The following is an 18,521-nucleotide window of genomic DNA, read 5'->3' on the forward strand; positions in this document are numbered from 1 at the left end:
TCTAAACATTGGGATTTCATGGAGATAATATCTTCCATTTTCGTGCGACATCCATACATAAATATTTGAATTGGAGTTTTTAAAATCAAATTCAAATTCTATGAAAGTATTATGAAATCATTTTTTGAGGAAAAAATTGATTGTAGAAAATTTAATTCTTGAGAGACAAACGAGATACTACCGGTGATACTATTAATATTTAAGCTAGAGCAGAGCAGAAGGTTCTCAACCACCGGGTGCCCATAGCGCGGCCTCACGCACACCGCCCCACGCCTCACGCCCCTTGCCACGCTTAGCATATGCCGGTAAATATTCCGAGAACGTCACCATCCTCTTCCTCTTCCTCTCCTCCAACCGCTTACCTCACTAACCACGTACGTACACGCTGGCCGCGCCTATATTACCAGCACTCGTCGCCGCTTCACCCCTCATTAATCCATCAACACCACCGCTTGCTCCCCTTCATATCGTAGATTGTTGTTGCATTGCTCTCGAGGAGACGAGGTCATTAGTTGATTACCAGCTGCCGATCGGTTGCGGATTAATTGGGCCGAAGGCAGTCGGTGATCTCTTGATTGATTTGGACGCCATGAAATTTGGAAAGTGGCTCAAGAGGCAGATCGAGCAGAGCCTCCCGGCGTGGAAGGACGAGTTCCTGAGCTACAACGAGCTCAAGCCCGTCATCGGCGCCGTCTCGCCGGCCGACTTCGTCGCCCGCCTCGACGTTCAGATCGAGAAGATCAACGCCTTCTTCATCGAGCAGGAGGAGTTCTTCATCATCACGCACAGGGTATGTGTTTGCGCTGATCACTAGCCAGTCAGCCCCAATGGCTTCGCCTGCGCTGTGAATTTCTCTGACGATTACTGTTTTCTTTGTGTTGTACGAGCAGGAGCTGCAGGGGGCGATCAGGAGCGCGCTGGAGAGGAAGCCGGCGGTGCCGGCGGCGGCGCACGAGGCGGAGATCGCGGCGATCCGGAGGGAGATCGTCAACTTCCACGGCGAGATGGTGCTGCTGCTCAACTACAGCAGCGTCAACTACATCGGCCTGGCCAAGATTCTCAAGAAGTATGACAAGCGCACGGGCGCCGGGATCCGGCTCGCCGTGATCGAGACCGTGCTAGTGCAGCCCTTCTTCACGGCGGAGGCGGTGTCCCTGATGGTGAGGGAGTGCGAGGCCATGATGGAGGCGGTGTTCCCCACGGCGCCCGGCGAGGGGCAGGCGGCGGCGCGGCGGGACCGCGAGGCCCTGGTCGCCGCGGAGCAGAGGATCTTCCGCAACACCGTGTCGGCGCTCCTGGCCATGCAGGACGTGCGCAGCGGCAGCTCCACGCGCGGCCGCCACTCCCTGCCGCCGCTCAACCTGCCGGACTCGGACTGGCTCCGCTCCTTCTAGCCGCCGCCCCCCATTCCCCGTCCAATGATCCCCGCCGGCCTCTTCTTGGTGGTCTCCCCAGCCACCACAGCCACAGCCCACAGATATGTAATTGGCTATCTGTAGTTTCTAACTTCTTTTTTGTCTCCTTTTCATTTTCCACATGCTGGTGTAAGATGGTAACAAGGTGTGAGCATACAAATTCATCCTACTGTGCATTATGCTCCTAAATCTTTGTCGGGACACTGACCCAGCGTCAAATCTAATTGAGTGCGTCGTAGAAAATTATATCTAATTCAAACTGCCATGATGCTAAACAAAAATTATGGTTCTGATTTTCTAAGAAACAGATTAGCAATTCTTTCAGCTCTGGCTCCTGATGAGTCTAGAGGTCAAGGCAAAACGTACAACAGAAAATTGATCGTTCCCCAATGATTATACCGTTTCAGATTTTCCAGACCAATCACGAGTTAATCCATTAGTCTGAAGCTGATAATGCTATGTGACTGGATCAAGCAAATCGACACCGAGGGCTTATATGTTTAGAGAAACAATTCCGTCAGGCTTGAGCTACGCAAGATGATTCCTTCGCCGAAACGAATATACCTTGATATTGTAGCGAAGCGGCCAGAAGACTACATCAAAAGCGACGAAGATAAACTATTTATTGTCAATGTGCACAGCCTACGATTTTGGTTGGAGATTCAGCAGCTTCTTGTCATAAAATTGTTGCAGCGAGTAAGAACAAGTTTCATAGTCCGCGCCGTTCTCTTTGTTTTTATCGATTCTTTCTCCCTCTCATGTTGGAAGATGATGGGTATATTCTCGCTCCAGCATCGACGGTAGGTAGTAGGTGCAAAGGAAGATGGACTTAATTTGCAAGGCAATTCCGAATTTCTAAATATTCCTCCAAAATGCTAAAACTCGAACAATGAGATAGCAAGCCGAGTCTGTTTTTCTTTTTGCATGATGGATGAAAAATGGGCCATGCATTTTAAAATGCGCGGCCGCCTCTGGTGCATGAGAAATCAAATTGATTCATGCATAAGAAGGAAGAAGCATGTCCAGAAAGTATTCAACCGAAAAAAGCCGCCTCCGGTGCAGCCGTGGTAATCAGCTCAAGCCGGTAGAACCCTGATTTATTTTTTCTTGTGTGCGTCGGAAGAACCCTGATGTTCTTCACGTTGCTTCATTACCCAGCTGGTCACGCGACTGAGACGTCGACTGAGATCTAAACACACCCTAGTGCAAAATATGAACGAGTAATTTTTTAGCATGACGAAGCTGCATTGCTCAACAAATCAACAGCGAGCAAGCAAATCATTCAGTCGTAGCCTCGTGGCTCCTGATGGGCCAAGAGGCCAGGGCAAAAACGTTGGACGTTGATAGCTGGTGTGACATGATCTGCTCAAACGGCCATGCTGTTTCCAGAATCTTCAGATCACACGAGTCAACCCATTATTCAGTCAGAAGTCCGAAATCTCCATCGCGAAGATGATAAGGCCTGATGGCGCGCGGGGTGATAATGAAAACAGCTCGACGCGCAGGGTTTATGTGACTAGAGAAATATTTCTGTCAAACTCGAACCACGCAAGCGCAAGATGATTCCTTGGACGAAACGAATATGCCGTAATAATGTCGCGAAGGGGCCATAAGACGACATCAATGGTCGTTAACAGTGTCTGTTTTCAAGATTGCCCTGCTACTAAGAACCTAAGACTATTATAGGAGGCTTTGCCGGTTTTCATTACAAAATGGTTGCGATGAGTAATCAGAGGTTATGATAATACATAAATACTCCTCACGCACAGCACGCATCTGGCATCTCCTCTGTTCCTCTCGTTGGAAGATGAGAGGAATATCCTTTGTTCTAGATTGATGGCACATGATGATGAAGTGAAGTAAAGCCCACGTATTTGCCAAAGAACAAACACGGAGGATATCCCTCGGAAATGCCAAAACTCCAACAAGGAGAACGCCAAGTTGCATCCGCATACAGGTCCACATACATTTGAAAGAGACGTAGAGAGTTGATGGGTGGCAGTTTTATACGAGGAAAACTGTCGGTGAGAGTGAGACGGCGCCAGGCACAGCAGGCCCCGGCGATTAGTCTTTGCTTATTACTACTCCCTAGACGATGACAGCAGATGCATCACATAATGCCACCTCACTTTTTTGAATTTGTTTCTCTAGAGAAGGGATTAAAATGGTGGCGCCACCACATACGAAGCAGATTTTGGTGAAAGTTAGTCCTAAACTGAAGATTTTTAAAGAATACAATTCTGACATGACTTTCTGAGATACCTGAAAGTCTGGAAATTTGCCTCAAACCAAAATTTTAAACCTTGAAAAGGGGGCGCAAAACATGCCAACATTTGTGGAAAGTGACGAAGATAACGGGTTCTTCCCTGCAAAAAAGAAAAAAAGAAAAAGAAAAAGAGATAATGGGTTCTTACATACTGGACAAGCATCCCAACCCAGCAAAAACCGGGCGTAAGTAAAAAAATGGAAAGAAAAAGATAACCAGTTTCCCAGAGCTTGCATTGGTTAATTTGCATCTTTAGCCTAGAAATTTCTTTTTGTTCTTTTCCTCTATTTTCTCTATGCCACTGTAGCATACTTTATTATTATCTTACCAACAATTACCATAGAACAATTGTTCTACTGTGCGGGGCTTAAAAAGGGACCCCGGTAGATAGCAACCATTCATTGTGGGCCATGGCAATTGCAAATGGTTTTTATGTTAGGTTCTTCGAGAATTTCTTAATTTTTTTCGTGAATACGCACGAAGCGTATCATTGCATTGATGGAGGGTAGAAAATACAAGGGTTAATTATCCTTTTGCCCTCAGTGGTGTCCATGTGCTCAGTTTTGCCCTCAGATGCGAATTATGCTCAGTTTTGCCCCTAGTCCATGCACAACTACTATGACGAGGCCAAACGGTCATATTTGAGTCCATTCCGTTCGCCGGCGTTAGTGATTGTGGGCCCGGAGCTTACACGTGGGACCACGTGGGCGTGGGTCCGGAGCTGACATGTAGGCTCGTGCAACTAAATCCCCAAATCATTCGTAGGATCCCCAAATCACTCTGCCCCGCCGGCTGGCCGTCCTGCGCTGCCGCCGCCACCTGCGCCACAGCCAGCAGCTGCCCCGCCACCAGCTGCACAGCCTGCTCCGCCGCTACCGTCCTGCGTCGACGCTCCATCGCTACCTGCGATGCCCGCCACCTTCCTGCGACGGCACGGGTGGGGCGCCCGCCACCTGCTCGACCCGCGGCGCGGCCTCCTTCCGTGCGCCCGGGCGGAGCGCTCAAAGGTGGGGAGCTGCTGGAGCTGTTTGAACTAGGAGGAAGAACCCCAGGGCGAAATGGCGAGCAGCGGCGACCCCAGAGTATTTGGCGAGGCAGGCATCGGGTCGGAGATCCGCCGCGTCCACGACTGGGTTCCCGAGGGGTAAGTTATGCATCCTGTTTAGATTGAGCTTATTTGTGCATTTGGAAAGTTGATTCAAGTAGATTTGCCCAATTAGTGTGCTGATTGCGTCTCTATTTTTCGTCGGTTAGGATGGAGTTGCGGTTTGCTTTCTTGGTGCAAATTAGAAGGAACCGGTACATATTCGATGCAAAGGATAAGAAGAAATACCAAGGAGGTTTCGATTATCGGTTGCCAATGGCTAGTAAATGGAGTTTCAGACAATTTGGGGAGGTACTTTGTAGCCAATATCCTTGGGGTTTGCTTGATGAAGTGGTATACAAATATTATGATGAGGAAAAGAAATGGGTGACAGTTAGTAATGACGAAGAGCTAGCTACCATGTTTGCTAGGCATAAAGAGAAAGATAATTTTCACGTGAGGCTGCAAATTGATGTGCTTCAGTAGGCATTTGGACCTAGGATGGCGGGTGCAACATCTCGGGGAGAACCAAGTCATCGTAATGGCATCTCTAGCTAGAACAGTTCATTTGGTGCACGGCAACGTGGTGGCTCGTCAAGTGTGGGCAACGGCAGTAGGGTCCCCCTTGAAATGGAGCCTGATGACTACAATTCTGGGGTTGATGAAGAGAAGTTATATTCTGATGTTATTCAAAATTTACGACGGCCACCTCGGGCTGAAAACCAAGATGAGGGTCACAATCAGTCCGTGTGGATGATGACGCGGTGGGTGAGGACGAAGACCTTGCAGGTGTTGAATGGGACCCTTTGAACCCTCATATGGAAGAAGGTATAGTTTTTGCATCCATCAATGAGTGTAGAAATGCACTTGTGACATACTGCATCAAGGTAGAACGTACTTTCAAAGTTGACAAGAGCGATTAAGTACGTTACAGAGTGCACTGTCCGACTGAGGGTTGTTCATGGAGGCTGCTCACATCTAAAATGCGAAATAGCACTAATGTTCAGGTCAAAGCGAACCCTTTTAAGCACACATGCCAGGAATCAACCCTTAGGAATGATACAATCAGTAGAGCCAAGTCAAGATGGGTGGCAGAAGAAGTAAAGAAGTGGGTGAAAGAAAACCAGCAAGTTGGTCCAAAGGATTTGCAGAAGAACATCAAAGATAAGTTCAAGATAGATTTACCATACATGAGGTTGTTCAATGGTAAACAACATGTTATGGATTCTATTTATGGTAACTGGCAGGAAAGTTTCCAATTGTTGTATTCATTCAAAGGTGAAGTGGAGAGGACAAGCCCAGGTAGTATTGTAGATATTGATCACCACACCGTGGAGTACACATTCAGGGGAGTGACAAAGACCAAGGAATGCTTTAGGAGGGTTTTTGTCTGCTTTGAGGCTTGTCGCCGGGTTTTTTTGGCAGGCTGCAGGCCTTATTTGGCTATTGATGCCACTTTTCTCATAGGGGGGTTTAAAGGACAGTTAGTAGCAGCTTGTGCAGTTGATGCACACAGTTTTGTATTTCCAGTTGCCTACGGTGTGCTGGAGACAGTGTCTGAGGAAAGCTGGACTTGGTTTTTGCATAATCTACGCCGGGCTATTGCACATCCCAATGGGTTGGTCATTCATACAGATGCCTACAAAGGTTTAGAAGTGGCCGTGGACAATGTGTTCTCTGGAGTAGAGCATAGGGAATGCATGCGTCACCTTGCTACAAATTTCATGAAGAAATTCAAAGGAAAGGTGTATACCGACAATTTATGGCCAGCATCTTTGACTTGTAGTGTGAAGAAGCACAACTACCACTTGAGGCAGTTATACATGAATACCAAAGTGAAAGAATACTTGGAAACACACCGCTCTAAGTTATGGGCCAGAAGCCAATTCAGTGAATTGAGCAAAGTTGACTATGTGCACAATAATCTAGCAGAGTCTTTCAACTCAACGATCCAGAAACTAAAGGGTCATTATGTGGTGGATTTGCTTGACATGATAAGGATAGAATACATGCAGAAATTTCATTATCGCGCAGGAATAGCCGAGGCAAAATTCATGGACCACTGATACGTCTCCAACGTATCTATAATTTACGAAGCATTCATGCTATTTTATTATCTATTTTGAATGATTACGGGCTTTATTATACACTTTTATATTACTTTTGGGACTAAACTATTAACCGGAGGCCCAACCCATATTGTTGTTTTATTGCCTGTTTCAGTATTTCGAACAAAAGGAATATCAAACGGAGTCCAAACGGAATGAAACCTTCGGCAACATGATTTTTTGGAAGATTATCATCCTGGAGACTTGGAGTCCACGTCAGAAGATACTCGAGGAGCCCAGGAGATAGGGGGGGCGCCCCCTACAGGGCACGCCCCCCTGTCTCGTGGACCCCTCGAGCACCCCCCGACCGACTTCTTTCGCCTATATAACCCTACGTACCCTAAAACCATCGAATATCAAGATAGATCAGAAGTTCCGCCGCCACAAGCCTCTGTAGCCACCAAAAACCTCTCGGGAGCCTGTTTCGGCACCCTGCCGGAGGGGGAATCCATCACCAGTGGCCATCTTCATCATCCCGACGCTCTCCATGACAAGGAGGGAGTAGTTCACCCTCGACACCGAGGGTATGTACCAGTAGCTATGTGTTTGATCTCTCTCTCTCTCTCTCTCTCTCTCGTGTTCTCTCTATGGCACGATCTTGATGTATCGCGAGCTTTGTTATTATAGTTGGATCTTATGATGTTTCTCCCCTCTACTCTCTTGTGATGAATTGAGTTTCCCTCTTGAAGTTATCTTATCGGATTGAGTCTTTATTTGAGAACACTTGATGTATGTCTTGCCGTGTTTATCTGTGGTGACAATGGGATATCACGTGCCACTTGATGTATGTTTTGGTGACCAACTTGCGGGTTTCTCCCATGAACCTATGCATAGTGGTTGGCACACGTTCTTGACTCTCCGGTAGAAACTTTGGGGCACTCTTTGAAGTACTTTGTGTTGGTTGGATGAATCTGAGATTGTGTGATGCATATCATATAATCATGCCCATGGATACTTGAGGTGACAATGGAGTATCTAGGTGACATTAGGGTTTTGGTTGATTTGTGTCTTAAGGTGTTATTCTAGTACGAACTCTTGAATAGATCGATCCGAAAGAATAACTTTGAGGTGATTTCGTACCCTACCATAATCTCTATGTTTGTTCTCCGCTATTGGTGGCTTTGGAGTGACTCTTTGTTGCATGTTGAGGGATTGTTATATGATCTATCTATGTTATTATTGTTGAGAGAACTTGCACTAGTGAAAGTATGAACCCTAGGCCTTGTTTCCTATCATTGCAATACCGTTCACACTCATTATCATTAGTTACCTTGCTGTTTTTATTATTTCAGATTACAAAACCCTATATCTACTATCTATTTTGCACTTGTATCACCATCTCTTCGCCGAACTAGTGCACCTATACAATTTACCATTGTATTGGGTGTGTTGGGGACACAAGAGACTCTTTGTTATTTGGTTGCAGGGTTGTTTGAGAGAGACCATATTCATCCTACGCCTCCCACAGATTGATAAACCTTAGGTCATCCACTTGAGGGAAATTTGCTATTGTCCTACAAACCTGTGCACTTGCAGGACCAACAACGTCTATAAGAAGAAGGTTGCATAGTAGACATCAAGCTCTTTTCTGGCGCCGTTGCCGGGGAGGTGAGTGCTTGAAGGTATATCTTTAGATCTTGCAATTGAATCTTTTTGTTTCTTGTTTTATCACTAGTTTAGTCTATAAAAGAAAACTACAAGAAAATGGAATTGAGTTTGTCTCATACGCTTCATCTTTTTAATATCTTTTGTGAGAATGATGGAAAGGAAAATTGTGCTCAAGTGCTAGAAGAAGAATGCATTAAAATGCTTAGTACTAGATCTTTGTATGATGAGCATGATTGCAATGTTGTTAGTATGAATTCCTTGAATATCCATGATGCTAATGATATGCAAAGCCACAAGCTTGGGGAAGCTATGTTTGATGAATATGATATATTTTGTCCCCTAAGCTTTGATGAGCAAATTTATTTTGATGATAGCATGCCTCCTATTTATGATGATTATATTGATGAAAGTTGGTTTGGAAGAGTGTCAACTTTAGGAAGTAGTGATCCCACTATTTTGGAGGATGTTGAATCTTATTGTGATGAATATGAAAGTGGATTTGGAAGAGTGTCAACTTTATTTAGTGATGATTCCACTATTTCGGAAGAGGTTCCAATTGATTATGAGAACAAAGTTGCTATCTATGATGATTATTGTGATGACTTGTATGCTATTAGGAATAATGATAACCATGAAACTTGTCATCATGATTTTAGTTTTCAATTGGATTATGCCTCACATGATAACTATTTTGTTGAGTTTGCTCCCACTATTATTCATGAGAAGAATTTTGCTTATGTGGAGAGTAGTAGATTTTCTATGCTTGTAGATCATGAAAAGAATGCTTTAGGTGCTGTCTATATTGTTGAATTCATTCATGATGCTACTGAAAATTATTATGAGGGAGGAATTTATGCTTGTAGGAATTGCAATAATATCAAGTTTCCTCTCTATGTGCTGAAAATTTTGAAGCTAAGCTTGTTTTACCTTCCTATGCTAGTTGATCATTGTTCCCATAAGTTGTTCGCTCACAAAATCCCTATGCATAGGAAGTGGGTTAGACTTAAATGTGCTAGTCATATGCTTCATGATGCTCCCGTTATATTTCAATTCTTATCTTTTATGTGAGCATCATTGCTATCATCATGCCTAGCTAGAAAGGCATTAAAGAAAAGTGCTTGTTGGGAGACAACCCAATATGTATCCTTACTGTTTTTGTGTGTTCACATGATTATGCTACTGTAGTAATCATGTTTTATAGCTTTTGTTTCAATAAAGTGCCAAGTAGGACCTTTAGGATAGCTTAAGGTGATAGTTGTGTTGATCCTGCTGAGAATCAGAAACTTTTGCACCCAATAAATTAGTTTTTTTAATTCACAGAAACGTTCTTCTGATCTGATTCTTTTTGCTCTGGATTTGTACACAAATTTCTTAGGACTTCCTAATTTGGTAGAATTTGTGGAGTTCAATAAGTATACGTTTGATACAGATTACTACAGACTGTTTTGTTTTTGATAGATTCTACATTTCGTGTGTTGTTTGCTTATTTTGATGCATCTATGGCTAGTATTAAGTGGTATGAACCATAGAGAACTTGGAATACAGTAGGTTTAACACCAAAATAAATAAAGAATGAGTTAATTACAGTACCCTAAGTGGTTGTTTTATTTTCTTATACTAACGGAGCTTACGAGTTTTTTGTTAAGTTTTGTGTTGTGGAGTTTTCAAGTTTTGGGTAAAGATTCGATGGACTATGGAATAAGGAGTGGCAAGAGCCTAAGCTTGGGGATGACCAAGGCACCCCAAGGTAATATTCAAGGACAACCAAGAGCCTAAGCTTGGGGATGCCCCGGAAGGCATCCCCTCTTTCGTCCTCGTTCATCGGTAACTTTACTTGGAGCTATATTTTTATTCACCACATGATATGTGTTTTGCTTTGAGTGTCATTTTCTTTTATTAGTGTTTGTTTTCTGTTAGTTAGAATAATGTTTTGCATCTTTATTTTTAGTTAAAAAAAAGTCAAGGATAGCCTTTGCCATGCTTATTTTGCTAGTATACATGTCGCTGTTTGAAAACAGAAAGTTTACCGCTGTTGCAAAAATTCCCAGAAAATTCAGAGGACGATATAATGTTGAAACTTTTTGCATAATGAGCTATGATAAATTTATTACAGTGGGAATTTTATTTCATAATTTTTGGAGCTATCGAAGTATTGATACTCTTGCATTCTTTACAGACTATACTGTTTTGGCAGACTGCTGTTATGGTTGCATTGTTTGCATATGTTTGCTTGTTTAATGATTCTATTTGAGGATAGGAGTATTAAATATGCAGAGGCATTTATTATTCAATGTTTAATAATAATTTTAGTGATTTGTTACAGTAGAAAATTATAAGGTTTTGCATTGGTTTATACTAACCTATCTCACGAGTTCTTGTTGAGTTTGTTGTGGATGAAGCTTTTTGAGAAATAGAGAAACCATGATATGGGAGGAATTAAGGAGACACAAAAGCTCAAGCTTGGGGATGCCCAAGGCACCCCAAGATAATATTTCAAGAAGTCTCAAGCATCTAAGCTTGGGGATGCCCCGCTAGGCATCCCACCTTTCTTCTTCAACAACTATCGGTTAGTATCGGTTGAGCCTAAGTTTTTGCTTCTTCACATGAGTTGTGCTATCCTTGCAATGTCATTTTATTTTGTTTTGCTTGCTGTTTGAATACAATACCAAGATCTGAAATTCTTAAATGAGAGGGAGTCTTCGCATAGTTGCATAATTATTTAGCTACTCACTGATCTTCACTTATATCTTTTTGGAGTAGTTTGTCATTTACTCGTGTGCTTCACTTATATCCTATGAGTAAATGGTTGAATGAGTTGATTGTCATAAATATGAAATTATATATGTCTCATTTTCTTATCCCATGGGGAGTAATGACTTCACATCTAAGAAGTAGAGGTTGTGAATTTATTGAAGGTTAGCAAGCATTGTATTGGTCATTTGAACAATTCATGAAAGAATATTGAAGGAAGAGAGATTTCACATATAAATATACTATCCTAGACATCTTTTATAGTTGGGAGCACTCATTAAGTATGACATGCTAAAGAGTTGATGTCGGACAAGGAAGACAACGTAATGGTTTATGTTTTCCGACATCTCAGTTAAAGTATATTGTCATGGATCATTCAAACATGTTGAGCTTGCCTTTCCCCCTCTTGCTAGCCAAAATTCCTTGCACCAAGTAGAGATACTACTTGTGCTTCCAAATATCCTTAAACCCAGTTTTTCCATGAGAGTCCACCATACCTACCTATGGATTGAGTAAGATCCTTCAAGTAAGTTGTCATCGGTGCAAGCAATAAAAATTGCTCTCTAAATATGTATGATCTTTTGGTGTGAAGAAAATAGCTTTATACGATCTCTTGTTATGGAAGCAATAAAAGTGACAGACCGCATAATAAAGGTCCATATACAAGTGGCAATATAAAGTGACGTTCATTCGCATTAAGATTTTGTGCATCCAACCATAAAAGCGCATGACAACCTCTGCTTCCCTCTGCGAAGGGCCTATCTTTTACTTTATGTCTTTTACTTTTATGCAAGAGTCAAGGTGATCTTCACCTTTCCCATTTTCATTTTATCCTTTGGCAAGCACTTTGTGTTGGGGTGATCCTGATATATATATCCAATTGGATGTAAGTTAGCATGAACTATTATTGTTGACATCACCCAAAGGTGAATACGTTGGGAGGCAACACTATAAGCCCCTATCTTTCTCAGTGTTCGGTTGAAACTCCATAACCATTAGTATTGCGTGAGTGTTAGCAATTGTAGAAGACTATATGATAGTTGAGTATGTGGAGTTTGCTATTCCTAAAAATAAGATGAATTGCAATTGTTTGATGACTGAGAATGAAGTTTGCTAGTTTTCAAGAAAGTTTATGGTCTATGCTTTAACATGTGAATTGCTTGTTACTTTATCATGAGAAATTTTATGAGATGAACTACTGTTATGACATATTATCATCCTAGAAAAGGTGATTGAAATTATCATTGATCAAACTTGTGCACCTTCTAGCATTCACACTTCATAAATTCTTTCTTTTATCATTTACCTACTCGAGGACGAGTAGGAATTAAGCTTGGGGATGCTGATACGTCTCCAATGTATCTATAATTTATGAAGCATTCATGCTATTTTATTATCTGTTTTGAATGATTACGGGCTTTATTATACACTTTTATATTACTTTTGGGACTAACATATTAACCGGAGGCCCAGCCCATATTGCTGTTTTATTGCTTGTTTTAGTATTTCGAAGAAAAGAAGTATCAAACAGAGTCCAAACGGAATGAAACCTCCGGCAACGTGATTTTTTGGAAGATTATCATCCTGGAGACTTGGAGTCCACGTCAGAAGATACTCGAGGAGCCCAAGAGATAGGGGGGCGCCCCCCTACAGGGCATAGGGAACTCTTGAATAAATAGAACAGAAATGATAACTTTGAGGTGGTTTCGTACCCTACCATAATCTCTATGTTTGTTCTCCGCTATTAGTGGCTTTGGAGTGACTCTTTGTTGCATGTTGAGGGATTGTTATATGATCTATCTATGTTATTATTGTTAAGAGAACTTGCACTAGTGAAAGTATGAACCCTAGGCCTTGTTTCCTATCATTGCAATACCGTTTACGCTTATCATTAGTTACCTTGCAGTTTTTATTATTTCAGATTACAAAAACCTATATCTACTATCTATTTTGCACTTGTATCACCATCTCTTCGCCGAACTAGTGCACCTATACAATTTACCATTGTATTGGGTGTGTTTGGGACACAAGAGACTCTTTGTTATTTGGTTGCAGGGTTGTTTGAGAGAGACCATCTTCATCCTACGCCTCCCACGGATTGATAAACCTTAGGTCATCCACTTGAGGGAAATTTGCTACTGTCCTACAAACCTGTGCACTTGCAGGCCTAACAACGTCTACAAGAAGAAGGTTGCGTAGTAGACATCAGCCACATTATCATCCCTGCCGTGATGAATGAACTGAAGCAGAAAACAACAGGCTTGGAAATGAACATGACTGTTTGCTCGGGTACCACATCAGAGATGTCATATTTGGATAAAGAGAAGAGGGAATGGAGATATCCAGTGGATTTAGAAGCTAGAACTTGCAGTTGTAGGCAATGGCAGATAACTGGGTTTGCCATGCATTCATGCCTTGTTTTTCATCACTTCTCTCCCAGGTCCAACAGGGAACATACATCAATATGTGCATGATTACTACTCTGTTGTAAGGTTCAAAGCCACATATGCTTATGCCTTGCCTGCTATGGAGGGAAAACAACAATGGGACATGGTGGACCCTGGATTTAAGCTTTGCGCTCCAGTTCCGAAGAGAGCAGCAGGTAGACTAAGGAAGAGTCGAATCAGACCTCGCAACAAAGGAGCTGGACTTGGAGCGAGGAAGCATAAGTGCACAAGGTGTGGTGGGTCTGGTCATTTTGGTAAGTATTATGATAACACAGTAGATCTAGCGTTTGGAGAGAGTTTCGATGAAGGCTCCGATGAAAATGTTGGTCAGCAGCCGGTTGCCTCAACAGATGATGAAAATGATGGTCAACAGTCGGTTGCATCAGATGAGGATTTTGACGAGGTTCCAAATGATGATGGTCAACAGCGGCATGATTTTGACGATGATCCAAAATATCCTCCAAATAATGATTCAAGTGAGGCTCCAAATGGTGATCATGGTGATCCAAGTGAGGCTCCAAATGGTGATCATGGTGATCCAAGTGAGGCTCCAAATGATGATCCAAGTGAGGCTCCAAATGGTGACCAACCTTATGTTCTTGTGAGTTCTGCTAGGTATGTAAATATTGCAAGGGTCAAATACTACTGTACATTTATCACTTGACATGATCTCAGTACCCTTTATGTTTTGCACAGCTCTATGATAGGTTTGAATAAGACGCGCAAGGTACCGACAACCAAGAGGAGAAGAGAAGAAGCAATGAGCACAAGGTGCACGAGGAGAAAAGTGATGGCAAGAAGCTCAAGGAACAGACAGAAGCCCCAACGCTATGAATAATTATGAAACATTATGAATAATGTTGTATTTTTGTTGGATGATGTTGGATCTATGTTAGAACTATGTTTGACATGATGTTTAAATCTGTTGGATGATGTTTGAATGAGCACATGTTTGAATCAGCACATGTTTGGCTGATTTAAATCTCTTGTATTTTTTAAATTTGTTTTGCTCATTTGAATTCTAGTGAAACTTAACTTTGACCAAGATTTAAACAAGTCTAAAACATCAAAATGAAAAAACTAAGCTTGGATCCTCCTTAGTCAATCCAAAATGAAGCTGTGGTGAGGTTTTTGAAATTTTCATGAAAAATATGCTAAAAAGAGGGGTCCAAAGGTAGGGTAAACGACCTCATTTCTAAGCAAGGTTTTTTTCGACATTGTCTAAATCAGCCAAATAACTTTCCTACACATATATTCTATATATACAGACTATGTGCGCTGGTTTTTCCATTATTTGAATTTTTTTAAATTTGTTTTGCTCATTTGAATTCTGGTCAAACTTAACTTTGACCAAGATTTAAACAAGTCTAAAACATCAAAATGAAAAACTAAGCCTGGATCCTTCTTAGTCACTCCAAAATGAAGCTGTGGTGAGTTTTTTGAAATTTTCATGTTCATTTCCCCAAAACACTTCTCTTCACTTCATACAAGAGAGTTTGAGATACTCGAGATATCACATAATACACATGAACTTATCATTTAAATGTATGTAAACCTTGTTTATCAACTTAAATCGTTAGTATATGGCATAAGAAGACTATGTGCGCAGGTTTTTTATTTTTTTGATTTTTATTTAATTTATTATGCTCATTTGAAATCTGGTCAAACATAGCTTTGACCGCTCAAAACCCCTCCCAAACCCCGCTAACCCTAGCACTGAACAAGGACCGTCCATCTAACCCTAGCGGCGATCAAGGGCCATCGATCTAAGCCTTCTAGAAGGAATCTGTGGGGAGGAGGGGGGCGATCCGCGAGATGTAATCTGATTGGCTGGGAGATTATTTTTTTAAACAAATACCGGGCGCGCTGGATGGACCATTGGGCTGTCTCGTTGTCTGGGCCTGAGACCGCAGTAAATAGCCCGTCTCAGCCTTTCCAGGCCTTCCATGCATGGGAGGCGGCGACGTGGGTTTGCATGAGCGGGGGGCGGACGTGCATGCATGTGAGCGAGGCGAGCGAGGCGCGCTAGGCGAGCTAGGCTAGCGAAGCGAGCTAGGTGGCCATGCACGCATTACGGCAGTGGTTCAGGGCAGCGAGTCAGATGCACGAGCACGGTCAAAGAGCTATGCAGTGATTCAGATGCATGCACACGCCCCATGCATCATTTTCGTGCAAAAAATTAAAGAGTGCAAAACGTAACGGATACACACACGCGTCCGGATTCACACACGCACCGTTCTCATCCTTTCTCTCTTCCTATCCCACCCACAGGCCTATAAATGGGGTGCCTCTCTTCCTCTCCCACCCACAAGCCAGATCCGATCCATTATCTCCAACTTCAAACACCCAAGCGACCGAGCCCTCCCCAAGCAAGACCAAGTGAAGATGCAGTTCAACGGGCCGACCTTCAGCCATCCGCCTGTCATGCTGGAGCTGCGCTACCCACCGAGCGTGCTCGTGGAGAGGGAGCTCCATGTGTGGGCTATTTCAAGGTGGAGGGGTTCCATCAAACTCACCCGCGCCTTCCTCAGAGCCGGCTATGCCCACCTCCCACTGGGCTCACCTAGGATGTTCACCCTCAACGAGGTTCATGACCGCGGTGGCATCCTCCTACTACTCACGGTCACCTTCACCAACCCGTTTGACACGCGCGAGCTCCTTGGCCAAGTCTTTTGGTGCGGCTGCGAGGCCATCTTCTTCACCGTGTACAACATCTACACCAAGTACGAGAGCATCTTCCCCACTCCAGGCCAGATGCACTCCCTTCCCTACGACGAGGAGGAGGAGGTGTGAAGTTGAAGACGGTGTTGAAGGGGCGGCAGCCAAGGTGGAAGAAGGAGGTGAAGATGAAGATGTTCAAGCCCGGAGTCAAGCTCGTCATGTTTCGTTTTTATTTTGTTGCTTTTCTATGTCGTGTCGTGTCTTGTCATGTTTCGGCATGTGTCCGTGAACTTATTATTATTGCTTAATGTAAGGGTATGGTGTGTTGCATCTTATCTAAGTTATTAGGGTTTATTACGTGTGTTAAAAAATTCCGTGCCCAAACATATCATTTCTTCCCTAAACCAAGTCATGAAGTTGGAGAACTTGTGGTTTTCATTAATGAAAGTCAGAGGGGGTGAGAAGCCCTCTCTTTCATTCAAAAAAAAAACAAGTCATGGACTAACATGCAAATTTATTCCCTTTAAATCCTAAACCAAGTGCCACTCTAACCCTAAACCAAGTGCCACTCTAACCAAAATCATGTGGCAGTGCAGACATACGTTTTCAACCTTCCAACCCTCCAAAATTTCAGTGCAAAACAAAGGAAAACCACTCTCACGTGTGTGCAAACATTCACGGTCTCACTATGTATACCTTCCTTCCCTAACCATGTCAAACTCTTTCCATCTGTCCTAGCGATTACCAGCGAAGCCCTAAACGCCACAAACCCACGCGGTCCTGGGTTTGAGTCCCTAGCCACACCAATTTTTTGTGCATTTTCCACCCTTCATTTTTTTAGACAAATTATTTTTTCTCAATGTAATGCCCTAAAAAATGTTCATTTATTTTGGCACCAGGTGTAAACCTCTACCAGAGATGAGGCACATTTTCCATGACATTTTGGTCTTTGATTTAAATCACGGTGTATTTGAATTGGAATGATTAAATTGCTATTAAATATTTAACAGCTCCAAAAATTTCTAACCTTAATTGTTTGGATCTGGAATAATTCAATTAGCTTCCACAAAAAGTTTCAGCATTATGATTTACTGCCTAAATTAAATCAGAATAGAAAACAGAAAAACACGCAAGAGAACCCCCGAATGGGCCTAATTGGATGCAGTTGGCCCATTAGTCTAGCCTGCACTTGGCTCTACGCTCTGATTTTTGCCCAAGAGCAACCTTTTTTTTGACAGAAAGGCAGAGCAGAGAGCTGCATTTCATTGATCAAAAGTTTCTGAATTCCTCATTTCTTCTCCTTTTTTTCAACATATTTAAATGTTGGTCACTTCTTCTCTTTTTTTTTCAACATTTAAACAACTTTGACCAACATTTAAACTAGGTGAATTTCTCATACAATTTCAAGCTTACAAATTCCTCCATAATTCATGCCTTTCCATACATTTTCAACATTACAACCAGTGCGATTACCATACCTACAAATGCCCAAAAGTATTTGCAAATGGGTATTGGTAGTGCTTGATCTTCAAGCTTCCTAACCTTCTTCTTCAACATCCTAAGCTCAACATCTAGCTCTCTATCAGTGCATGCTTCGCCCTCCATCTCTTCTTCCGGAGCTCGTGCTGCGGCCACTGCCGTTCGTGGCAGCATGCACAACCATTCTTCATGCTCTTCTTGCAGTTCATTCATCAGAGTCTTGGCCAGAGCATCGACCCAAAGAAAGAAGCATGTCACCTGCATGAACACCAAATAGATCAACCCGTTGCTCAAAGATCCCGACCACGAAAATGGTGCAATTGCCCCGATTCTTACCCCATTCTCGCTGCACACGTAGAACGAACGATTTTGGATCCTCGTTGTGTGAGAAACCCTCTGAACAACACCCGCCCAGCACCAGGGACAAACAAAGACATGCATGTCCACACGCGCCCGACTCTGCATTCGCGAGGTGGCGCAGGAGCTTGAGGAAAGACATGGAGCTTGGAGCTGAAGGGGATCTCAACGCCGCCGCGCCCTCCACAGCTAGCTTCCCACCGCCGCTCTCTCTCTCTCTCTCTCTCTCTCTCTCTCTCTTGCCGTGGTCATCGCCGTGCTCTCCGTCGCCATGGTCACCGCCGCTGTGTGTCACCCGCTTATATAGCACCCCGCAACGGCTCTCTGCTCAATGTCTCTCTGCTG

The 18,521-nt window shown here is 43.1% G+C and overlaps 1 protein-coding gene across 1 annotated transcript; it reads left to right on the forward strand.

Moving 5' to 3' along the window:
* LOC123044222 (SPX domain-containing protein 6) lies at window positions 1-1,604 on the forward strand. Its single transcript, XM_044466900.1, has 2 exons — window positions 1-790; window positions 891-1,604. The coding sequence occupies exons 1-2, from the start codon at window positions 590-592 to the stop codon at window positions 1,392-1,394; spliced, it is 705 nt and encodes a 234-aa protein (XP_044322835.1). The 5' UTR covers window positions 1-589; the 3' UTR covers window positions 1,395-1,604.
* Window positions 1,605-18,521: the final 16,917 nt, after the last annotated feature.

The sequence above is a fragment of the Triticum aestivum genome, chromosome 2B (assembly GCF_018294505.1).
Source record: "Triticum aestivum cultivar Chinese Spring chromosome 2B, IWGSC CS RefSeq v2.1, whole genome shotgun sequence".
NCBI lineage: Eukaryota > Viridiplantae > Streptophyta > Magnoliopsida > Poales > Poaceae > Triticum > Triticum aestivum.

Coding starts and splice junctions, on each gene's coding strand:
- LOC123044222 (XM_044466900.1), top strand. CDS start 590: ATGAAATTTGGAAAGTGGCTCAAGAGGCAGATCGAGCAGAGCCTCCCG. Junction 791..890: donor TCTTCATCATCACGCACAGG/GTATGTGTTTGC, acceptor TTGTACGAGCAG/GAGCTGCAGGGGGCGATCAG.